This window comes from Ylistrum balloti, unplaced genomic scaffold (genome assembly GCF_031769215.1).
Source record: "Ylistrum balloti isolate Yb309-2 unplaced genomic scaffold, AGI_CSIRO_Ybal_v1 Utg370946, whole genome shotgun sequence".
NCBI classification, from domain to species: domain Eukaryota; kingdom Metazoa; phylum Mollusca; class Bivalvia; order Pectinida; family Pectinidae; genus Ylistrum; species Ylistrum balloti.
In genome coordinates this window covers 1,025,813-1,047,013 of record NW_026782533.1, presented here as the reverse complement: position 1 = coordinate 1,047,013, position 21,201 = coordinate 1,025,813, and the positions used below count along the sequence as shown (strand labels likewise).

Below are 21,201 nucleotides of genomic sequence, written 5' to 3'. Positions count from 1 at the left end.
ATGGCGAACACACTCGTTTTTGCCGTGGGCATTGCCCTCTTTGCACAGGTTGGTAAAAAATCATTCTCACTTAATCTTCGTGTCAAATTCCTGAAATTCATGTTATAACGCTATCTCACTTGAAGGTTTGATATAACGTATTTCAACAATCAAATACCATTTTACTGGCTGAATCACCAACTTTGTAGACCAACATTAATATCTAAGTCAATTATAGATTCAATGTGTGTGTCTCATACAAATATTACGGAAAGATAGGACTTTAACAGTTGTCGGAATGGCATTTTTTCCATGACTTCACAGATGTCGCTAGGTCTTGATTTTGCCGGAGACATTGGGTTTGGTGGTGACCTCGGTGGCTCTTCGACACATCTTGATGGAGTTATACATGGAGACACTTTGGTCGTAGACAACTGTGACCCCAACGACCCCAATTCTTGTGGGCATGGCCAGTGCTGCGTGAAAGAGGTAACCCAGGGTCATATCACAGAAATCAGAAACCGTTTTCTTATATCTAAAATTGAAACTAATTGAGTTGTTTTCGTTGACTTTTTAAGAGGGCATTCGTTTAATAACTTTGGGCATAAGTTCTCAATTTGAAAGGAGATAATCATATTGTCCATGCATATTTCCATTTTTCTTTTTCTCGTACTTGGGACAGGGTATGATGTACATTCCCGAAGCCCCGGGTCCAAAGCCTGCTTATCGACTCAGCTGTAAGCCATTGGCTACGGAGGGTCGTTTTTGTATGGCCTCCAAAACCACAGAGATGTGTCCGTGTTCTGCAGGCCTCACCTGTAAAACCACTCTTGGTTCATTTGGTCACTGTCATCAGTAAAATAGAAAAAAGGCCATTTGACGTATGAACTTTGTTTTAATAAAGTTATATGAATATTATGGAAATTTGCTCTTTTTATTTATGAATAATTGTTCGGTGTATTTTGATTTATTCTCCAAGAAAGTACATATAACACATATATATTGCTTACATTTCTCAAATCTTAATGAATCATCCATTATAAACAGTTATAAGAATAATACCATAGTGCAATAATTAATACAATGTGCATGTTAATGTTAATGTGGGTTCTAACTTCATTAATATATAAATGACATATTCATTTAAAAGTCTCAAACTCACTATCTATGACACTACGCCGATATATGTATAAAGTCTTCAATGATAAGACTGCGATGACTCCCCTACAAGAGGAAGCCGCAGTGATGATTTTGCTCGACATTTTAGTCACGAACAAGTAACAATTTGTCAGTTTGATATAGAAAACAAATTATCTTGTCATGCCGAGAATATCCTGTTGGTAGGATGTAGGAATAAAATCTGGACCCAGTTTCATGAATCTTCCTTACTTTAGAGAATGTTCCGTAACTTAAAACTGCCCATAGAAAAGCATTGCATATGTTAATCATTTAATCTTAAGTTTTTTCTTAACTTACATGATGTTTTTTTCTATGGAAGTTAAGATATCTTTAAGCTTGGGAAGATTCCTGAAACTGGGGCTTGTTGTTTCTATGGTTTGTTCCTAAGAGGCAAACAAACTTGAGATCCTATTCCTTTCTCTTTCAAAAGACCATTTTTCTACCTATGTCTCTTTCAATACTACCTCACTTTTGGCCTTTAAGATGGCGTTCGCCAATATGAGGAAAACTATACGCTCTGTTACCACTCCACGGCATATGATGTCATTGATTAAAAGTGATAATGTATTCTCTGCTTGTTATTTTCTTATTATTTTCTTATTGTTTTATGCACTATGATCGGTAAGCTGTTTGTACGCACAATACAGGGGGCTGGGATGTCAACGAGGTCAAAGATATTTCAGTGTGATAACACTTTATAAACTCCTCAGTCAGTGGTTTAATCGACTGTGGACATTATCCTCAGATGACGTACATGTACACAGCTGCTACCGATTAAGCTTCAGTGATATATACCAAAAATGAGGTGTATCGTACCCTACAACCACTCTTCAAATTCAACAGGATATTTTCTGACCCAAATGAGTTTTGTGTCATGTTATTCTTGTAAACTATATACACATCCTGCCTCAAACTTTAGCTGTACTTTGTATTCTATATTTGAAATATATTTAAGGCTAACTGGATTACTCTTTGTACTATTTCTCCAAACTGTCACGATTCCAACTGTATAAAACATTTAAATAGATATGATAAGTATCATGATGCATATACGCAATGATATGGAATAACGGAAAATATTGTACCAGAAGCGTGGTGGCTCTACCCAATATTGACATTTTCATACCCAATAGTCAGTAAGTCTCCTTAGCCAAGTGACATGTTTTAGTGATTTGATGACGTATCTGTTCATAAAAATTGCCTGAAGTCAAACTTTTCTCAATGCCTTCGGAATGCCTTTCTCAAATTTTACAACACTTTCGGGTCTGAAAATTTCCTTTCATATTGACTATGTTAGGTTTACTTAAAACAGTGTTCCTTATACTGAGTGGAGTTTGCCATTAAACTTATGTCCCACGGGAGCCTTACATTGTGTCTGTCTGTCCATATGTCCCATGGGAGCCTTACATTGTGTCCGTCTGTCCTTATGTCACATGGAAGCCTTACCTTGTATCTGTCTGTCCATATGTCCCATGGGAATCTTAAACTGTATCTGTCTGTCCATATGCTTCATGGGAACCTTACATTGTTAGGCTATAAGCATAACTCCTCCTACACCGTTTAATGGAGTTCACTGACACTCGGCACATGGTCATGATAGCAAAGAATGCTTCAACAGCACAGATTGATATTCTGACAGCTTGTGATACCACGGACTTACGTGTATATAAGTCCGTGGTGATACTCAGCATGATGTACTTCGTGTTAAGACCATTAACATATCAGACAACAAAAAAATAAACAAAACAAAATAAATATTTTCTTTCCAAGCAGAGACAAGAAACATACTTTTATGATTTATATTTATGCATGAATTATTTTGCACTACATGGTCAGTGTCTTCAAATATAAGATCTGTTATGTCGAGGGTAAACATGGCGAGCCAGCTATTTTGTCTTTCTGTCCCGAGCCAAAACACAGTTTATCTTTGAAGACACTAACCATGTATTATATGTATCCTGCAATATTGACTGAAAATCAGACTATTGAATCTTAAACAGTTTTGTTGTTCAATCTGTGTTTACCTGGCATTGACGTTACGCTGAACTAGGGACGCAGATAACATTACATTTTCCAGTTTTTCCCTCTTCAAATATAGCGACTAAAGAAACGATAACAGCTTCATATTACAGGTATAGACATTGGTGGTCATTCCGACGTTTGCATCTGTGTTTGAAACTCTATAATCATGAGACATACGAAATTAAGAAAGTTATTGAATTATGGGGCTAGTGCACTTCTACAGTCAACGGACTTATCACGAAAATACGCAAATACATACTTCAACGGACTTATCACGAAAATACGCAAATATATACTTCCGCAATAATATGTGTGTGCGTGTGTATATATATATATAAATACCAGGTATTTAATAAAATAATTCCATGATATGCTTAACGGCCGGTTAGCTCAGTCGGTTAGAGCGTCGTGCTAATAACGCGAATGTCGTGGGTTCGACCCCCACACTGGCCATATGGTTATATTTTTTAATTTTTACATTTTTCCTTCAAACATTTATTCTTTTTTTTCCTTAAGATAATTTTACATTGTTTTTGACTCATAAATATGTATAGTGCCAAATTATCAAAAATTATAAAAGTGATTTAGAAAAGGACTTCTTTTATCCGGGCGGAACTTTTATGATAGGGTTATTTTTCAGTTGGGAACCACCCACCAGTCACTGCCGCCATATTGCTGGCGCAGGTGCTCGTCAGATAAATGTCGAGCCTGTTGTTTTCTAAATTGCGAGGAAATCGCCTTTATTTTGGTAAGTTGTTCATAACATGTTTGCATTTTAGTTTTGGATATCATTTTTGACGAAGTGATTACATTTTAATCGAAATCAGTCGTAAGAATTAAACAATACTCTACCGCTTTATTGCGCCGCAATGGACGACGCAGGCAAGTATTTATTGACCGCACGTAGCTGCTGGAGTGATGATTCAAGGTCGACTAACCGATGCACAGTGAATTTCATACCACTAATTTATATACGAAAACTCTCATATAAAATGCCCTGTTTCCAGTAAAAATTGTAAACATATGCAGCGATAATGAGTAGGTGTGGAAAGATAATGCCTTAACTATTTTTAGCCAATAGCCAATATCTTGATTTAACTCCGGTAACAGGAAACAGTAAAATTACATTTTCCTTGAAATTACTGGTCATGTTTGAGATACACATATAAAGCAGGTAGGTTATGAAAAATACATCCTTACATATATATATAGATAGATAGATATATATTAACTACATAACAATTATATTTATAATAGAGAAATAAAAATAGTGTTTATAAATAAAAAGAAATGCTTTTATTTCTGACCAGTGTTTATCATTGTTACCAACTCAGAAAACAGAGATACTGCTAATTCAAACCCAACATTACAACCTTGGAGAAGAAATTCATTTCTGAACACTGTCATGGTAACAAACACCTTACATCTCGGCAAATTCCAACTTGAACGGCTACACAACATGACCACGTGTAAACACAATGAACATTTCACTTCCTGTAAAGCTAGTTTTTGGCGTGTAGACAAAGATACTAGACTGCCCAAATAGTAATATCCTACACAATGCAAAGAGGTTATTCTTAGTAAGATATGAAACCCCAAATTGTCCACTTCAACCTGCTACCTTAGCTAATATACCATATGAATTAAGAAATATCATGCTTGCTATTTAAAGTGCAGCAACCCATTTTTTAAAAGGATACTTGCAGCTTTATTCGCATGGTAATTAATATTTGGATATTTTATTTAGTTGAACAATTAACAATTTTTTTCTTTTTCACAAATATGCAACTGTTGATAATAATTATCTATAATGAAATGATAGTTCAGAAATAGTTCCCTATATTTCAATTTTCTTATTGATATTGGACTGTCAAGACACTGCATGCTGCTCTAAATTGATCATGGTCTTAAATAATAATTTTCTTGATTTCAGATCCGGAGTGACGGCCATCTCTTCAGGTTTTGGCTAAAGCCATAGTCTGGGAAGATGGCGGATATCTACCGGCGTGACATCGAAGCACTGGTGTGTATTCTAAATTTACGAAAAGTCTGATGATTATCCTTGTGTTTGCAGTAGCCACATTTGTTGTGCTCTCCAATGTGACTTATTAGAATATACATGATATTACTATATATTCCAGTGATTCTAGCTGTACAATAAGGCAGCACCCTAAAGAGGAACACTGCAGTATTTTTTTACATCTTTAAAAGGGTTGAGCCAAGCAATAATCAGTAGGAAATCAACATACGAAAATTAAAGAAGAAAGTATTTTTGCTACAGGATTTATTGATAAATCAATACAGTTGAGAATTTTGGCCTGAAACCTACAACATATTTACGTATTTGTTATTTTTATTAACGAAAGAAAATATTTGCAATCAAATTGCAGTGTTAAATCTGTATGGAGTCCAGTGTCCTGTTCTCATAGAATTTTAATTGAACTCATTGAATTTCTGGATTTGCTTAAACTTTACACTGTTGCACCAATTTTTAAAATTTTGAGCACCAAAGTTGAAAAGGGCTCATGAGAATAAACTGTAGATTGATAATGGTTATTACTTTTCAATTTGCTTCATTATACAATTAATGACTTTCTAATTTGTTGTCTGGTTATGCCCAGTAACCTGGAAAATACCAAAGAGATCATTATATGCAGGACCCCTTATTGAAAGTAAGAAGGTGGGCTATCAAATGGCATCCAAAATAGCATGCTGACATATTTACTTATTAAGCTGTAGTAAATACATGGATAGACAAAATTTGACAAATCATGACCAGTGTTTTCTTCAAGGATTTTAATGAAATATTATCATGCTATCCGAACTAGATATCAGGTGCTGTATATAAACTATATATGTAAATATTTAAAATGTGTGTGACCAGGCAAGTATAAAAACACATTTAACCCCCCAAAAAGTTACTGATCGCTTAATGGCTTAAATGTATTGTATTTTGAATTATGTTTTATCAGTGTGACAAGCTGAAATTGGCAGGCGAGGAGTCCCTGATCCTGACTGCCAATATTTCTGAGGACAAAGTAACCCACTTTGGTTCCAGTGTGGGTGTGCTGTATGGCAAGGATATTGCCAGTAATTTCCTAAAGTTCTGTAAGGGTACGTTATACATACCAGCTTCTGTATTTGATAAAACTTTTCAGCTATTAATCTGAAAATATAAAAATTAAGCAAAGACAGCAAGAGTGAAAACACACATTTTTTTTCCTCCAATTTATCACTTCTCAAATATGTAGAATTGCTATACAGATGTTATGTAGGGGAAAGGTGTGTTGATCTACGAATCAGCTATGGAAATAGATAAAAACGTTTTAATTTGTGGCAGTATTTTGTGAATTTATTGATTTCTAATTTGGTGACTTATATTTATTTGAATTGTAGATAATATCCATAGAAAAAATTTGGAAGAATAGTTGGAATACCTGTAAAAAATTAAGTGCTCAATAACTTACTGTTTTGTCAAAAATTGTGCTTGTAGAATGTAATTTGTGATGAAAGAAATCACAATGATATATAGCATTACTGTAAGTTACATGATCCCTAAGACTATATATATCTGAACCTTATGTAAAGCAATCTGATCAACGACAGTTCAGATGTGTTTCATTCAGAAATTTATTGCAAGAGATTTCCATTATTTAAATAGATTTGTTTTTATGATTCAGACAACTACAGTGTATCTGAAGTCCAAACAACAGCTGAACGTGTAACAAGAGCCAGTGTCAACCGTCCGACAACATCTCGACGACCTAGAAGGAAGAGAAAAGTCCCAGTTACATACCAGGACGATTATGAAGACAAAGATGATGATGATGACTATGCAGATACTTTAGATAATGTTGGAGGTGATGATGATGAAAGAGATGAAGATTATACTATAGATGTGACATCAAAACCCAGTGAAACAGAGAAGGAAGGGAAAACTAAAACGCCACTAAAGAAAATCAAACTCAAGTTATCGTCTGTGAAAGTGGAGAATGTAGAAGAAGTGGAGGGTTGTACAAGTGAGACAGCAGATGACAATGCCAAGAGTGTTGAAGATGGCGAAGGTATTTACTAATTTAATCAATGTTTTTACCGTTGATGTTCTAACAGATCTCTTTGTTATATGTATTGTAACTGTCTTTGTTGCAAACAATTTTAGGACCTTCCAAAACTAATTTATCAAAGAAAGAAAAACTCGGTCATTACTCGGTTATAACTACCAAAGGAAATGTCAGTATACATTTAGATATATGGTTTACATGGGTTATACAGAACATTATCAGAGACTTTAACATTAATGGTAAAGATATAACTTTACTTCATTACTGTGTCATACTCAAGGAATTTGAAAATAATTTCATAAATTCGTTTGAGGATTCAATTTTCCACTTAAATTATAAATTATGTTCAGTCATTTTCTTAGTAAGGAAAGCAAGGTCAGGTGAGGTGTATTAAGTCTTGAGTGAGTTTCATCACAATTTGAAGTTCAGGTTTAATGAATTTCATTAACGGTATGGGGGAAAATTAAACACCGGACAAAACATTTTAAAAATTAATGAAAGATGCTTTAGAGACACAATGAAATGAACAGTTCAGGAACTTGATATGAATTTCGAACTCCACAGACTGTCCATATACATTTGTATAATGGACTGGGTCATTGAGGATTTCAAATTCTTGTGGAATACAAATAAATTGCGACTGAGCAATTTGTAGATCTCACTATATACAAGGTAAAGTAATGATATACCATAATTAACATTTAGATTAAATTAATTGTGAAATTTTAACAGATTCCACTATGCTAATTATCTGGCCCCACTTGTATAAAACATCTCAACTTGAGATTTCCTCAAGTCGAGATTTTCCTCAGCTAATATCTCCTTGAAAATATCTTGTATGAAAATTCCACAAGGAATTTCAGGACATCCTAGCCGATGACTTCCTCCTGTTCCTTGAGAAAATTTTATACAAGCCGTTTTTGAGGAGATATCAGTTGAAAAGTTGAGATGTTTTATACAAGTGGTGCCTGATGTGCAATTTTGATCTGAGGTCCTTCAGGCAATTGTAAATTTCTCCTAAACATCGATAGGTATTGGGTAAAATACTAGAATGGATTTTTTTTTTCCTGTGACTTTAAGATGTGTCACTGTTTATTGCATTTAGCAAAATCGATTACATATCTAGAACATGTTATTTAATGAAAGACACTCAACAGCTGGACATTGCTTTCAACTGATCTTCTTGGTGTGTATGTTGTATGATATACATTTCTTATCAACATGTTTTCTGTCTTATCCCCAAATAGTAGCATGTACATTTGGAATTATACAATGAATAGGTGCTTTTCGAAGGGTACATTTACAATGTACAAGACTATGTACTGGCTGCTCCAGAAATTTCATATAAGTAGCCAAATGCTTTAGGGATGTTCATTGCCAGTATTCAAATGCTACAAAAATAGCATTACCCTTTTAATGATTAAACATCAATTTTAAAATGTTACAAAATGCATGTTGGATGCTTCATATAAACTAAAACCAGAAATGTATGGGAACATTTTGCCAAATTCATCGAGATATTTACAAGGTGTTGGGAAGACCGGGAAAGAATTTATCCAGAAGTAAAGCCAAAATCTGCTCAGGTGAGTTTAATCAAATTATAGTGCACTAGTTATCTCCCTTGAACTATAAATTTTAAATCTAGTAAAAAATTGTTCATATGCTGCATCCAAAATGATTTTTTGTGAAATGAACATATTGTGTGCTGTTGAAATTTCCTGAAAATGAATTGTAGTTTTTTTCCTGGCAATAATCAGCAATGAACATCCTTTTTTAGAATAATATACAATATTTTTTGGAAAGAGAATACGTAGTTACAACATAGGTAGGCATGATCCTGAAATGATGGAAAATTGCTTCTTTACAACTTCCATATGATTCTGTTTAAGTAATGGCTATTCTAGTGTTTACTTTTTCTTTTCACAGATGAGAAAGCTGATGTAAACACAACTGAAAAGGCAGATGGAATTGCAGAACCAAGAGAAATGTTTAGTTGTCGTTACTGTTCATCAAGGTTTAAAACTATGGCAAAGTTACAAAAGCATCTGCCAACTCATTCAAGGTCCAGCAGAAAACATTCATGTTCACAGTGTGATAAAGAGTTCGCCACTATCAGCCAACTTCAAAGACATAAATCCTCACACTCAGAAGATAGACTTGTCCCGTGTGATCTTTGCGATAAAAAATTCAAATCAGTAGAGAGTGTCTCCAAGCATAAGAAATTTATGCATCAGAATACATCAAACAAAACAGAATCTCCTGAAAAACCAAAGTCTTTTGACTGTGATACATGTGAAGCATCATTTAAAACAAGGTTCAATTTACGCCGTCATATGATGGTTCATATGAACACTCGTCCGTTCTCATGTGAAATATGTGGTAAAAATTTTCGAGGGGCAGACAACCTTGCCAAACATCTTGTTCGACACAGTACAGATAAACCATACAAGTGTGAAGACTGTAACAAGCAATTTAAAAGTAAGGGTGGACTGAAAATACACCACATTGTGTTCCATGGTGACAAAGGTCTCAGTAAGATTGAAGGAGACAGCTTCAAATGTGCCATTTGTGGGAGAGTGTGTGGGTCCTACTATGCTTTAAAAAGCCACATAGCCTGTCACAAGAATGATGAAAAAGTTCTTAGCAAGTCTGGGAAGCTTGTTGAAATGAACGTTGGATCTGCAGATATGGAAGACTCCACAGAAGATGTGTCATCTGGGATGGATTTAGATTCCTCGATGGATGTGACAAATTTGGATGGAAAGCTAGTAATTGAGACAGGCAATAACGATGAAGACGGACAGAATTTGAGGACAAGAGCCAAGAAAAATCTGCTGAGTTGTGATCAGTGTGATAAACAGTTCACCTGTAATAGGGACTTCAAGAACCATATGAGGAACCATGCAGGCCAGCGAGTCAGTCATGCCTGTGATTTGTGTGGAAAGGAGTATCTGAACATCACTGCACTCTACCGGCATCGAAAGCTGCATGACAAGGACGGTACGTACACATGTAAAGCATGTGGGTTAAGATATAACAGTATGGAAAGTCTGTGGAGGCACGCCAAGACACATCTAGAGGACAAGCCATTTAAATGTAGTGTCTGTCACAAAGGTTTCATTGAACGACGAAACCGTGATTCTCACTATCTGACGCACACAAAGGAGAAACCATTCATATGTGACCAGTGTGGGAAGGCTTTTAGGACGCAACAACAAATGAAGAACCACCAGGGTATCCATACTGGGGAGAGACCATTCAAGTGTAATACATGCGGTTTAACGTTCAGGTTAAGAGACACGCTCCGAAATCATAAATTAGTCCATAGTGATTTCAAGAAGTTTATGTGTCATACATGTGGCAAAAGGTTTCATCGCCCTGCACACTTACGGAATCATCAGTCTGTTCACATGGATGTCCCTGAACATGTCTGTCAACACTGTGGCAAGGCATTTAAAATGGCAACATCTCTCAAGACCCACATGGTGGCTCACCACATGACAGCTGAGGAGTTGGCACATTGTAATTTTAAGACACACAAGTGTGAGTATTGTGGTAAAATATTCAGAGAGCGCCAGGATCATGACCGACATTTGCGGATGCATACAGGTGAGAAGCCATATGCTTGCGAGTTGTGTGGAAAGGCATTTTCTGACAGCAGTAATTTACGTACGCATGTACGTAACCACAAGGGTGATAAGTCAAAAGCATGTCATATCTGCCACAAATCATTTATGTTTAACAAGGACCTTCGGAAACACATGCTCACACACTCCGACAACGAACCGCAGCCTATGTACCAGGACATGAGTGAAAGGATACATAACCCCAGTATCCAGAATCAGATGGTCGTCCAGGAAACAATGGTTGCTCCACCCATGTCTCAGCCAATCATGCAACCACATCAGCAGCCGCTTTCCCAGCCACACCCACAGCCCCTCCCCCAGCCACACCCACAACAACAAGCCATGTCTGTCTCTGATCAGGAAGCATTAAACACAGCATATGCTGCTCTCAGCTTCCCCCAGCATCTGCAGCCATTACCGCCTGTAGCGGTGACGCACATGGAATCAATTATGCCATCATCAACATCACACCCTGTCACTCACCAGACATGGATGACAATGTAATTAGATTGTAAAATATTTTGTATCTGTATGTGTACACATGTAATGATGGATAAATTAAATGTACAAACATGGTAGATAGAATTAAATTATCTATATGTAGAGGTCAGTTTACAGAATTGTTTTGAATGTGTGAATTATCTACAGATAATAGCATAAAGTTTAGTATTAGAAATGGTATCATATAAAAATAGTTCATTAAGTTGAGCTTTGATAGCCATATATTCAGTCATGTTATTAATTTTCATGGGAAAGGTAATAAAATGGATCAACTTAATTATTGTTATTTTTACAGATGAATCAGGCATTGCCTCTCAGTAGAGAGCTTTGTTGGACATATAATATATATAATTAAGTAACAAAATAGGCAGGACTTGGAAATAACTAACTACCAGTTTCCTCATTAAATGAAGTTCACAGTAACAGATTGTTTTGGTCTGACTGCTGTATACAGAAATGTATATATAGATACATATTTAAATTATGGTAAAAGCATATTACAGTTTCATTTTGTTCAATCAGAACTTTTTAACACAATTTGTATTTAACAATTTTTATGAATGTGTATATATTTATTATAAATACACACTGTCGTACATGCGTAATGTATGTGTTGCCAATTAAAAATCTAGTCTATTTATTAATAGTTGCTTTATAATATGCAATAAACGTTTTATTACTTCATGATTCTCTGAAATAGAGACTGAATATTTGTAGTTACATGACAGTTATTGCTATTATGGACACGAAGTCTCATATATATACATGTATACAGAATACCACATTTGTACCTGTCAAATGTAAGATTAATTGTTATAAAAAGCCTTGTCTGGATTTGATTAGTAATCAATGGTAAAATCATATCTGCTTTATATTTGATTGAAGAGAAAATTTTTGCAAATTGTCAATGTGAAATCAGAACATATTAAATATTTGATATTATTTTCTAGTTCTTGTTAGAGCAGTTTTTTTTATTGTTCACTAAAGCATTCTTGATTTGATGCTCTCATGGTTCTTTTAAGTACCATACAATATTGTAAATTAGAAAGGAATTCAATACATTATCAGAATGTTTTTTTTTTAAAAATAATTATAATGATATTTGTATGCATGCTTCTGTTCAATTTATATGTTGTGGTAAGAAAATTCCCAAAAACTTTAGATAATGCTACACTTTGTGTTTTTATCTTTAGAAATGAAACATGATAAGTTTTTCCCGTTTTGGTTTTATTTTTATTATGTTAACTGGATAAATCTCTTGAATTTTTCCCACTGCTGATATTTGTGGATATTTGTCCTTCATGCAGTACATAATATTAGCCTTGCTTAGGTGTGATTACAAAACAGTTTTAATTGTAGATACTTGCAATTCTTAATAATTATTTTTTTTAAGTCACAGAATTTCATTTCTTACTTGAAAACTAAATTTGTTATGAATATTTTACAACATTGTATTTAGTAATATCACACAAAGTTTGGTAGTTTATACATAAAAAAGCTTTAAGCAACCTTTGGTTGAATTCAAAAGTATAGAATTGAAAATCCTGTGATATCAAAGTTTTCTTTATTTTTTTTTTAATTGGAGGTCAGATAGACCAATTCTTCACTGATTATTTCCATTGTTTACATGACAGAGTAAGGGGATACCAAAGTGAATTATCATTTGTGGCCCTTTAAACACTTATATCTCCCACTGCTTAATGACTTTATTATAGTGTAATTGACAAAATGCCATCTTTTTATTCTTTAAACTGGTGCATGATGGGAAGTGCGTTGTGGAGGTTATTTTTAGTACATTTTTACAAGCTGATATAAATTGTGTTTACAAAGTTGTTTTACTACTCCAGAAACATTTACATTATTTTTATTGTTTTAAACATGAGCATCCTCTTAGGACTTCTTATTCAGATGATTTACATACAAGTTCATTTTATGAAATGTAGATTATTACAAATAGCTAACAAGTTAGTCAATGCTGTTCTTGCAATATTTCCGATTCTTAATTACATTCTGTAATCAGGATAGAGATTTTAATGTACTTCATGCTTGTGTAGTGTATATGCCTGTGCCATTAAGAATTTATCACACTGATACTACATATAATAATTTATTGGGTTACGGTCAATCAGTTAGGGTTTTTCTAGGGATTATAAATAAATATTGTCTTAATTTGGTTCCAGGAGAAGATTTAGCTGTGATCAGGAAAGTAATGTCCCCACCCCGTTTTAGTTAACTGCTTTTTTGTTCAGAATTACAGATTTATACACATGAATAAGGCTATGACTTGACCACATGTACATGTGGACATGATTGAGGTTTTTTTTATTAAATATGGTAAGTTAACTGAAAATAAATCATTTGATAACATCCAGATGCTTAGTTTTAAAAGTGAAAAAATAACAACTTACATATTTGCCTTAAGGATACTACACAAGTTGTTAACTTTCCATTTTGTAATTTTTAAAAGATCATCTGTGTGTTATGAATGGTTTATTCCCCTTTAACTGATGGTATTTAATGAAACTGAACTGAAATTGGAATCCACACCAAAACACACTAATGACTACAAAACTTTTATATATTGGAAACCAGTAATTAAAAAAACTCTTTAAGGTTAGGTTTCCCTTGGTATATGTTTTAGTGTAAATGCATTTTAACAATAACTTTCAACCGAACATTCTTTGATAACACATGATGATCAATCTCAAACCAATCTATTGTTAATTTCTTTAAAAAAAGGTCTCATAATTTCACTTTAAATATAATGCTTGGTCCTGATGTTTTATGTAAGAACTTGGTTTAACGGGATACTGTGTTCCATACTTCCTACATCACTATATTAACATTCATCTTGCTACCGGAACTGAAAATACTTTTATTCTGTTAAAAAGATGATTGATGTATTAATTAATGTTGATATGATTTATCTGGAATACTGAGAATATTTATGTATTGTATTGCCTTCTGGTGCATATGACCTGCATATAATATGTTTATTCACTCGCACATAATAATAAATTAGAGGTCGTGAATATTTGATGACATTTATGAGATGTCTTGCTTACTTATTCTAGTAAAAAGCTAAATGAAAGCTATATATACATTGGCTGGAAATGCTGATGAAATGGTTTCCTATTGTGTCCGGTGTTCATTATTTTCATTTTTACAATTGCATATAGATACACATAATTTGATGCAGATCATTTTTAAATAGATACATCAAAGGAAAGACAACACTGTAATTGCTGACTGTTTTATTTGTATTAAAAATAAATGCATGCACTCATTTTCTTTGTCTGTTATTTTCTTAATATCTAGGCAGGAAGTCAATTCTGGATGTCAACTGAAGTACACTTTTGTTATAGTACATCTGTTACTTTAAGTTCACAGGCCTTATATAGGTGTTGCTTCTCTTAATTAAAAGATTTTCATTCTGTTATTTAACTTTAACTTTTAAAAAAGTTAATCAGCATCTGTATTGATAATTATTCTATTGATTAATATTTACAGAGGAACTAAACCTGGGAAATAGTCACTGAGAGACAAAATGGGAAAATTAACAGCTTGTAGAAATAAAATACTTTACAATACCCAGTGTACCTGAATTTTTATAATCATGGAAAAAGCTAGGCTTACCATTTAACATGTAAATTAAGAGTGACATAAGATCAATCATTATTACTGGATTGAATTTTTAGCCTATCACCATCAGATGGTGGGCTATTCATATCACTCTGCACCTGTGGTCCATCTGTCCATTAGTAAACAATTTTTGTTATGCTATTCTTGAAAAGTAAGAGATGGACCTCTCTCAAATTTCAGATGTAGGTTCCCGTTGGTCTCTAGTTGTGTCCATGTAATTTTGGGACTGATCAGAAAACAATAAGGACTACAGGTGGCCGTCTTGGATTTTGACTTTGCAGGTTTCAAATTCAAATTTCTTATCATTATGAGCAAAAACAGAAAAGAAGGGAAAATACAAGTTTTAAAGAGCAATTAAAGATCAAACAATGATGGGAGCGAATATCCCTCTAGGATTTCTTAATTTGAACTAACATTCTTCTGGAGGTTTATTTCATTAATTACAAATACATATTTAGATTAGTTCTAAATTCAAGAGTGGATAATGACATGTGTCCAACAGATTGAGTTTATTGTATTGAAAACCTTTTCTCTTGTATATCATTGACAAAAATATCAACATCGAAAGTATAAATTTAAATATATAACAGGAAATAATGCTTTTAACTACTACTGAGATACTTCATCAGATCTATTAATATACATGTAACTAAATAGAGTGTATTTCATAGATATTTAATTGGTTAGGTTGGTCAGCTTATGGGGCTACTGTTGTGAGATATAGCAGGCACAAAAATGAAAAAAGATGAAACATCTAAATCATGAAATTCAATTTGCCTGTGTTTCATTGTGTACTGTAGTTAATTGGACAACTGTTGAGAAATGTGAATAAAACCTCTGATTTGTGAGTTTTATAAACCTTGTATTCATATTTAAGAACCGACTGCAGATATTTGTTGTCATTTAATTCTGTCGCGGTTATTGAGTGAGCTGTGTTGAATTATAGAAATGAGAAATGAATGATATTTTGTTAAAAGTCTTTACATTTTAGAAACAATAGACTCTTACATGAGTATATTTATCTTTGAACAGACCCATGCTTGATTTCTTTTTCACTTTGTTAGAAAGTAATAATTTGCAAGATGTGAAACCTATTATAGCGCCATCATGTATGGCCCATACATGTGCGTCGAAATTGATGACGTTATAATTGGCGACATGGCAACGCTAAACGGCCTATTGCGAAATAGGTCATAGCCAGCTGCCTTTTCATACCCTATGCGAGTTGTCCCTACCCATCTTAAAAACACATATATTGATAAATGCTTCTTCATTTTCCAGGAGAGAATTCCTCGGGATTTCGACGTGATACACGCTCCACTTCAAAGGGGGACAATTCTCACAGATGTCCGCACTGTCAGGTCATTTTTGAGAGTTATGTGACTCTAGTTCGTCATGTTAAAGAACACGCTACAAAGACTAACCATCCATGTGTACGTTGCAAGAAAAGTTTCACTCGAAAAAGCGAACTTGACAGACATATGGCATCGCATTCAAAAGAAAAGGGGATCAATTGTGACATTTGTGCCCAGAAATTCAAAACTAGAGACGGAATGATTCGGCATAAAAAGAGAGTACATAAAATAAATATGGCAAAGAAAATCGTGTCTGCTCCGGTTGGAAAGATTTTGAATGTGAATAAAGGCGGTAAAAAATACGGATGTGAATCATGTGACGCCGCCTTTAAAACGAGATTTAACTTGAAACGTCACATGTTGACACACACTGACGAGCGTCCGTACAAATGTGACATTTGTAGTAGAGCATTCCGTGATTCAGATAACCTTGCCAAACATGTAATGCGACACACAAACGAAAAGCCGTATAAGTGCGACCTATGCATGAAGTCGTTTAAAAGTAAGGGCGGACTGAAAATCCACGGCATCATTTTCCACGGAGACAAAGGACCCGGAAAAGGTAGTTTGGAATCGTTCTACTGCAGTATATGTGGAAGAACATGTGGGTCATATTACGCTTTAAAGAGTCACGAGAACTGTCACAAAAATGACGTAAAGATTTTGAATAAGAGTAGAGAGCTAGTCGCCACTGAAGGGGAACACGAGGATAACCAAGAATCTGTTCGATTGGTCGAAAAGGAAGAACCTCCTTTTGACCCAGTCCAGACGCAACCGAAGGCTGGAAGGCCCTGGTACACATGTGAGCGGTGCGGAAAGCAGTTCACAGCTTTACGGAATTATCGAATACATGTGAAGAACCACGACAATCACAGAGAGAGTCACGCCTGTGAAATGTGCGGCAAAGAATACCTTAGTCCCGTGGCACTCTATCGCCACAGAAAGTTACACGACCGTAAAGGCACATACATCTGTAAGACGTGCGGACAAAGGTACAACACAATGGAGAGTCTCAGGCGACACGCCAAGATACACCTCCCAGAGAAACCTTATAAGTGTGACATATGCCACAAGGGGTTTCTCGAACGGCGGAATCGGGACTCGCATTATCTTACTCACACAAACGAGAAACCGTATATTTGTGACCAATGCGGTAAGGCCTTCCGCACACAAAAACAGCTGACCAACCATGCCGGTGTCCATACGGGTGAAAAACCGTACAAATGTAATATCTGCAATGCCACTTTCCGTCTCAAAGATACGCTTAGGAATCATAAAATCATCCATAGCACTTTCAAAAAGTTCATGTGTCATACATGCGGAAAAAGATTTCACCGTCCTGTTCATCTTCGCAATCACCAATCTGTTCATGCAGATCATCCAGAACATATGTGTAAACATTGTGGAAAAGGATTCAAGATGGAGTCTTCCCTAAAAACACATATGGTCGCCCAGCACATGAGCGCAGAGGAACTGGCCTCGTGTACATTCAAAACGCATAAGTGTGAATATTGCGGCAAAGTGTTTCGTGAGCGCCACAACCACGATCGTCACATACGTATTCACACAGGAGAGAAACCGTACTCGTGTGAGATCTGTGGAAAGTCGTTTGCCGACAGCAGTAATCTTCGCACGCATGTTCGGAACCACAAGGGAGATAAATCTAAGGCGTGTCACATCTGTGAAAAATCGTTCATGTTCTCAAAAGACTTAAAAAAGCACATGATGACACATACTACTTCATCTTCCAAGCATACTCATTACCCCAATCCCGATGTTGATGTAGACACTACCAATCACACTGTAACTGTACATGTGCCAGCTCCCGACTCTATGGTACTCAACCATACACAGATCCAGCAAGTCCCGCCACATCAGCATTCCGTTCAGTCACAGGCAGGTCTTCCCTCTCCACATTCAATACAGATTGTTGAGCCACATCCGGTTTCTCTTACAGCAGTACACCTTGTGCCTCAGACAACGCAACATTCAACCAGTCTATCAGTCCCCCATGCTGTGCCTCATTCTGCTGCTATGAAAATCCCACTTGCGCAGACCTTGCCTTTATCAGCTGTGTACACCGTGCCGAATACATCTCACTCATCCCACCAGACACACTCACCCGGCTCTGCGTTGTCTCCAATCCCCATGCACACGCAGCATCTGCCGCATCCACCTCCACCTCCCCACCCCACGCCACACTCTTTACCACCTCCTACGTCACACGAACAGGAGGTTTACAATGCCGCCTACGCTTTGAACTTCGCTCAGCATATAGCACCTCTTCCGCCTGTCTCTGTCCCTGCAATGGAGTCTATGTTACACAACTCCTCCATGGCCAGTCAGCACCAGACGTGGCACAATATGTAAATCTCAGGGGTCGTATTCAACAATGTGCTATTTTCCGGGAGAATAAGTAATGGTTACTTCATAAGTAAGGAAGAGTAGAACAACGCCATAAAACAAAGTTCAATAAGGAAGTCTGTTACAACTAACGTTTGTCGTTCGTTTAGGTTAGGTAATGTCAAACCAATTTAAATGGGTAGCTAAAATAAGACTAGTAATTTCCACACCCCTTACGTTACCTTATGCTTCAACTTATGATAAAAGAGCGCAACTTGCACATCTGATGTTCAGAACTGGCAAACTTTGGAGTTTGCCAAGGTCGATAAAGCTTAGTCTTCCCTGTGAATATAAATTACGCACGAAAACCCTGTAGTAGTGAATACGATAACTAGGTTTAACGCCATTTTTTTCTTACGTCTATGCTTTGTATGAAGATGTCCATTCGGTTACGTCCATGCTTTGTGGGGAGATGTTAATTCTGTGTCAAGGCTCGGTAATGTGTTTAGCGGGAACCAGTCTTACTTTTTATTTCTATTTTGCCTCCCTTGTGTCTTTGAATTACTAAATTACTAAGGAAGACATCGGGATACAGCTGATTCCCAACCACCGTAGTTACCGGTGACATGTCTAAACTTTTGTAGACAATCCAGAGATAATATTCTTAGTGATTGTCTGGGTTGTTATGAACACACATATATAATATATACTATAGATGTCTTGTTGACCATCTAATTGCATTGTTGAAATGCATTTTTGAATTATGATTAATGCATAGTTTTCTCAAGTATATCTTACTAATGAATGGGTTTTAAAGCATGCTAGTCCTTCTTAGGCTTACTTAGTTGGTAGTCTTATGTTGTCTCCTTCGGTATCTAATATTCTTATTTGATTTTTGAGGGGTTTTTTAATGTGTGGCATATCTTTTATTGATTTGATTTTGTCCTTGCTATGTTATGAAAATCAAGTCAACACAGGCCCTCTTTCTAGTCCCTACATATACATAACATGGTTACAACAAATCCTCATCAATAACACGAGATAAGCATCATACCGGATTGTTTTATCTGACCTAAGAATATTGCAATAACAATACATTTCCTGAAAAACATATTCAAATTGTAACTGATCGAGTACATGAATGGAATTCCTGTTTTGATGTCAGGAAGAAAATATCTAGTACACTAACTTAAGTAGATGAGGTTTATTGCTAAGGGAGATAATTGTAATGTTTAAGGCATTAGGATTGTATATCCCCAAGGAAGTTCACATTTAAATCGTAATATAATCTCTTTCATTATGTTTCTCTTCGTTATGGCTGGGCCATAAACAGCAATTGGAATAATATATATATATAAATACAGAGACCTGTGTTCATGTCAAGTCAGTTGTAAAATACTGTTCATGCAATGAAATTGGTTACTTGATGATCAATATGTTAAATTGTTTTGTTAAATTTAGTACCTAACGAGTCATTTTAACATTTCCTGTGATAACTCATTTACTTTCATTAGATGATTCGAAATGTGTGCTTTATTTTAATTAGAATTTGACATTATTGACGTACAATTGTTAAGGTATGTACGCTTTTGAACAATGTATTCAGTGATTGTTCATTGAAATCTTTTGCATTTTTCTACACATCGTCTTTGCGGTACAAGGTACATTTACTTTTCAATTTAAACGCGAATACGAACACATTTGCTTCCATTGTTTCATAGTTATACAATTTTCTTGTACGTTTACAATTTCCTTTTATCTTCCACACGAAGCTTGAACGACATTGGACACAGATCTTTCAGCATTACTATTTGTCTCTTAGGGTTTACATGTCATTTCGTTCAAGCATTTTCGTGACTTGTGAGTGCGATTTTAAGTGTGTGACAGTGAATATATAGTTATCATACCAACATCCATTATAGCTATCTACCCGTAAACGTTTTGGATTATGTATTGTCTGACATCATTAACTTGCTTCAGTAACGACTTTGTTTAATTATACAGTAGCTTATTAAATGCCCTATGATGTCATCACCATAGTAACGAATGCTTTCGTGATAAGCGAACTTTGGCTCTTGTTTGTTTGAAACAATTCTGACGTGCTATCATTTTTTGAATATGCATGCAGGTTTAGTTTTAAAAATACTTATAATTTACTGTCGTTGTTTGTCATTTCAAATTAGTAAGGAGTTTATACCGAATTAAGATACCCCTTTCACTTGATAACCAATATTGAATTTTAATTTCATATTTACGTTTGGACTTTGGGTTTATCAACACGAGAGCGGAATTATAGAGTAGTTAAAACATGTGCTTATGCCCATAAAATTTTACGCCATTGTAAGTTTGTTCATGCATGGTCACCTTAAGAACTATACTAATACAACACTGGCATGGGATACCTTTCCGAAGGTCCCCATGTTACTTAAGGTCTTTACCCGTTCCTAGAAATAAATGTGATATAGGGTGGTTTGAAAATACTATTTTCTAATG

General features: G+C 35.3%; 2 protein-coding genes and 1 non-coding gene across 4 annotated transcripts; all 3 read left to right on the top strand.

Moving 5' to 3' along the window:
- Positions 1-838, top strand: LOC132559625 (uncharacterized). Its single transcript, XM_060224258.1, has 3 exons — positions 1-48; positions 304-468; positions 662-838. The coding sequence occupies exons 1-3, from the start codon at positions 1-3 to the stop codon at positions 836-838; spliced, it is 390 nt and encodes a 129-aa protein (XP_060080241.1).
- Positions 839-3,559: 2,721 nt separating this feature from the next.
- On the top strand, positions 3,560-3,633 carry Trnai-aau (transfer RNA isoleucine (anticodon AAU)). The gene has a single exon. It is a non-coding gene; the product is annotated as a tRNA-Ile (tRNA).
- A 216-nt stretch (positions 3,634-3,849) lies between these two features.
- Positions 3,850-20,279, top strand: LOC132559593 (zinc finger protein 493-like). 2 transcript variants are annotated; one of them, XM_060224228.1, is made up of 5 exons: positions 3,850-3,928; positions 5,114-5,203; positions 6,153-6,294; positions 6,861-7,244; positions 16,292-20,279. In XM_060224228.1, the coding sequence occupies exons 2-5, from the start codon at positions 5,168-5,170 to the stop codon at positions 18,733-18,735; spliced, it is 3,006 nt and encodes a 1,001-aa protein (XP_060080211.1). In that variant the 5' UTR covers positions 3,850-3,928; positions 5,114-5,167; the 3' UTR covers positions 18,736-20,279. The 2 variants fall into 2 exon arrangements, with proteins under 2 accessions (XP_060080211.1, XP_060080212.1); XM_060224229.1 differs by lacking the exon at positions 16,292-20,279 and adding an exon at positions 9,168-12,349.
- Positions 20,280-21,201: the final 922 nt, after the last annotated feature.

What these genes read in the sequence shown, in the direction of transcription:
- LOC132559593 (XM_060224228.1), top strand. Translation starts at nt 5,168, where the DNA reads ATGGCGGATATCTACCGGCGTGACATCGAAGCACTG. An exon ending in GGCGTGACATCGAAGCACTG is followed by an intron (nt 5,204 to 6,152) that starts GTGTGTATTCTA and finishes ATGTTTTATCAG; the next exon opens with TGTGACAAGCTGAAATTGGC. An exon ending in GAGTGTTGAAGATGGCGAAG is followed by an intron (nt 7,245 to 16,291) that starts GTATTTACTAAT and finishes TTCATTTTCCAG; the next exon opens with GAGAGAATTCCTCGGGATTT.
- LOC132559625 (XM_060224258.1), top strand. Translation starts at nt 1, where the DNA reads ATGGCGAACACACTCGTTTTTGCCGTGGGCATTGCCCTCTTTGCACAG. An exon ending in GCATTGCCCTCTTTGCACAG is followed by an intron (nt 49 to 303) that starts GTTGGTAAAAAA and finishes ATGACTTCACAG; the next exon opens with ATGTCGCTAGGTCTTGATTT. An exon ending in GCCAGTGCTGCGTGAAAGAG is followed by an intron (nt 469 to 661) that starts GTAACCCAGGGT and finishes TACTTGGGACAG; the next exon opens with GGTATGATGTACATTCCCGA.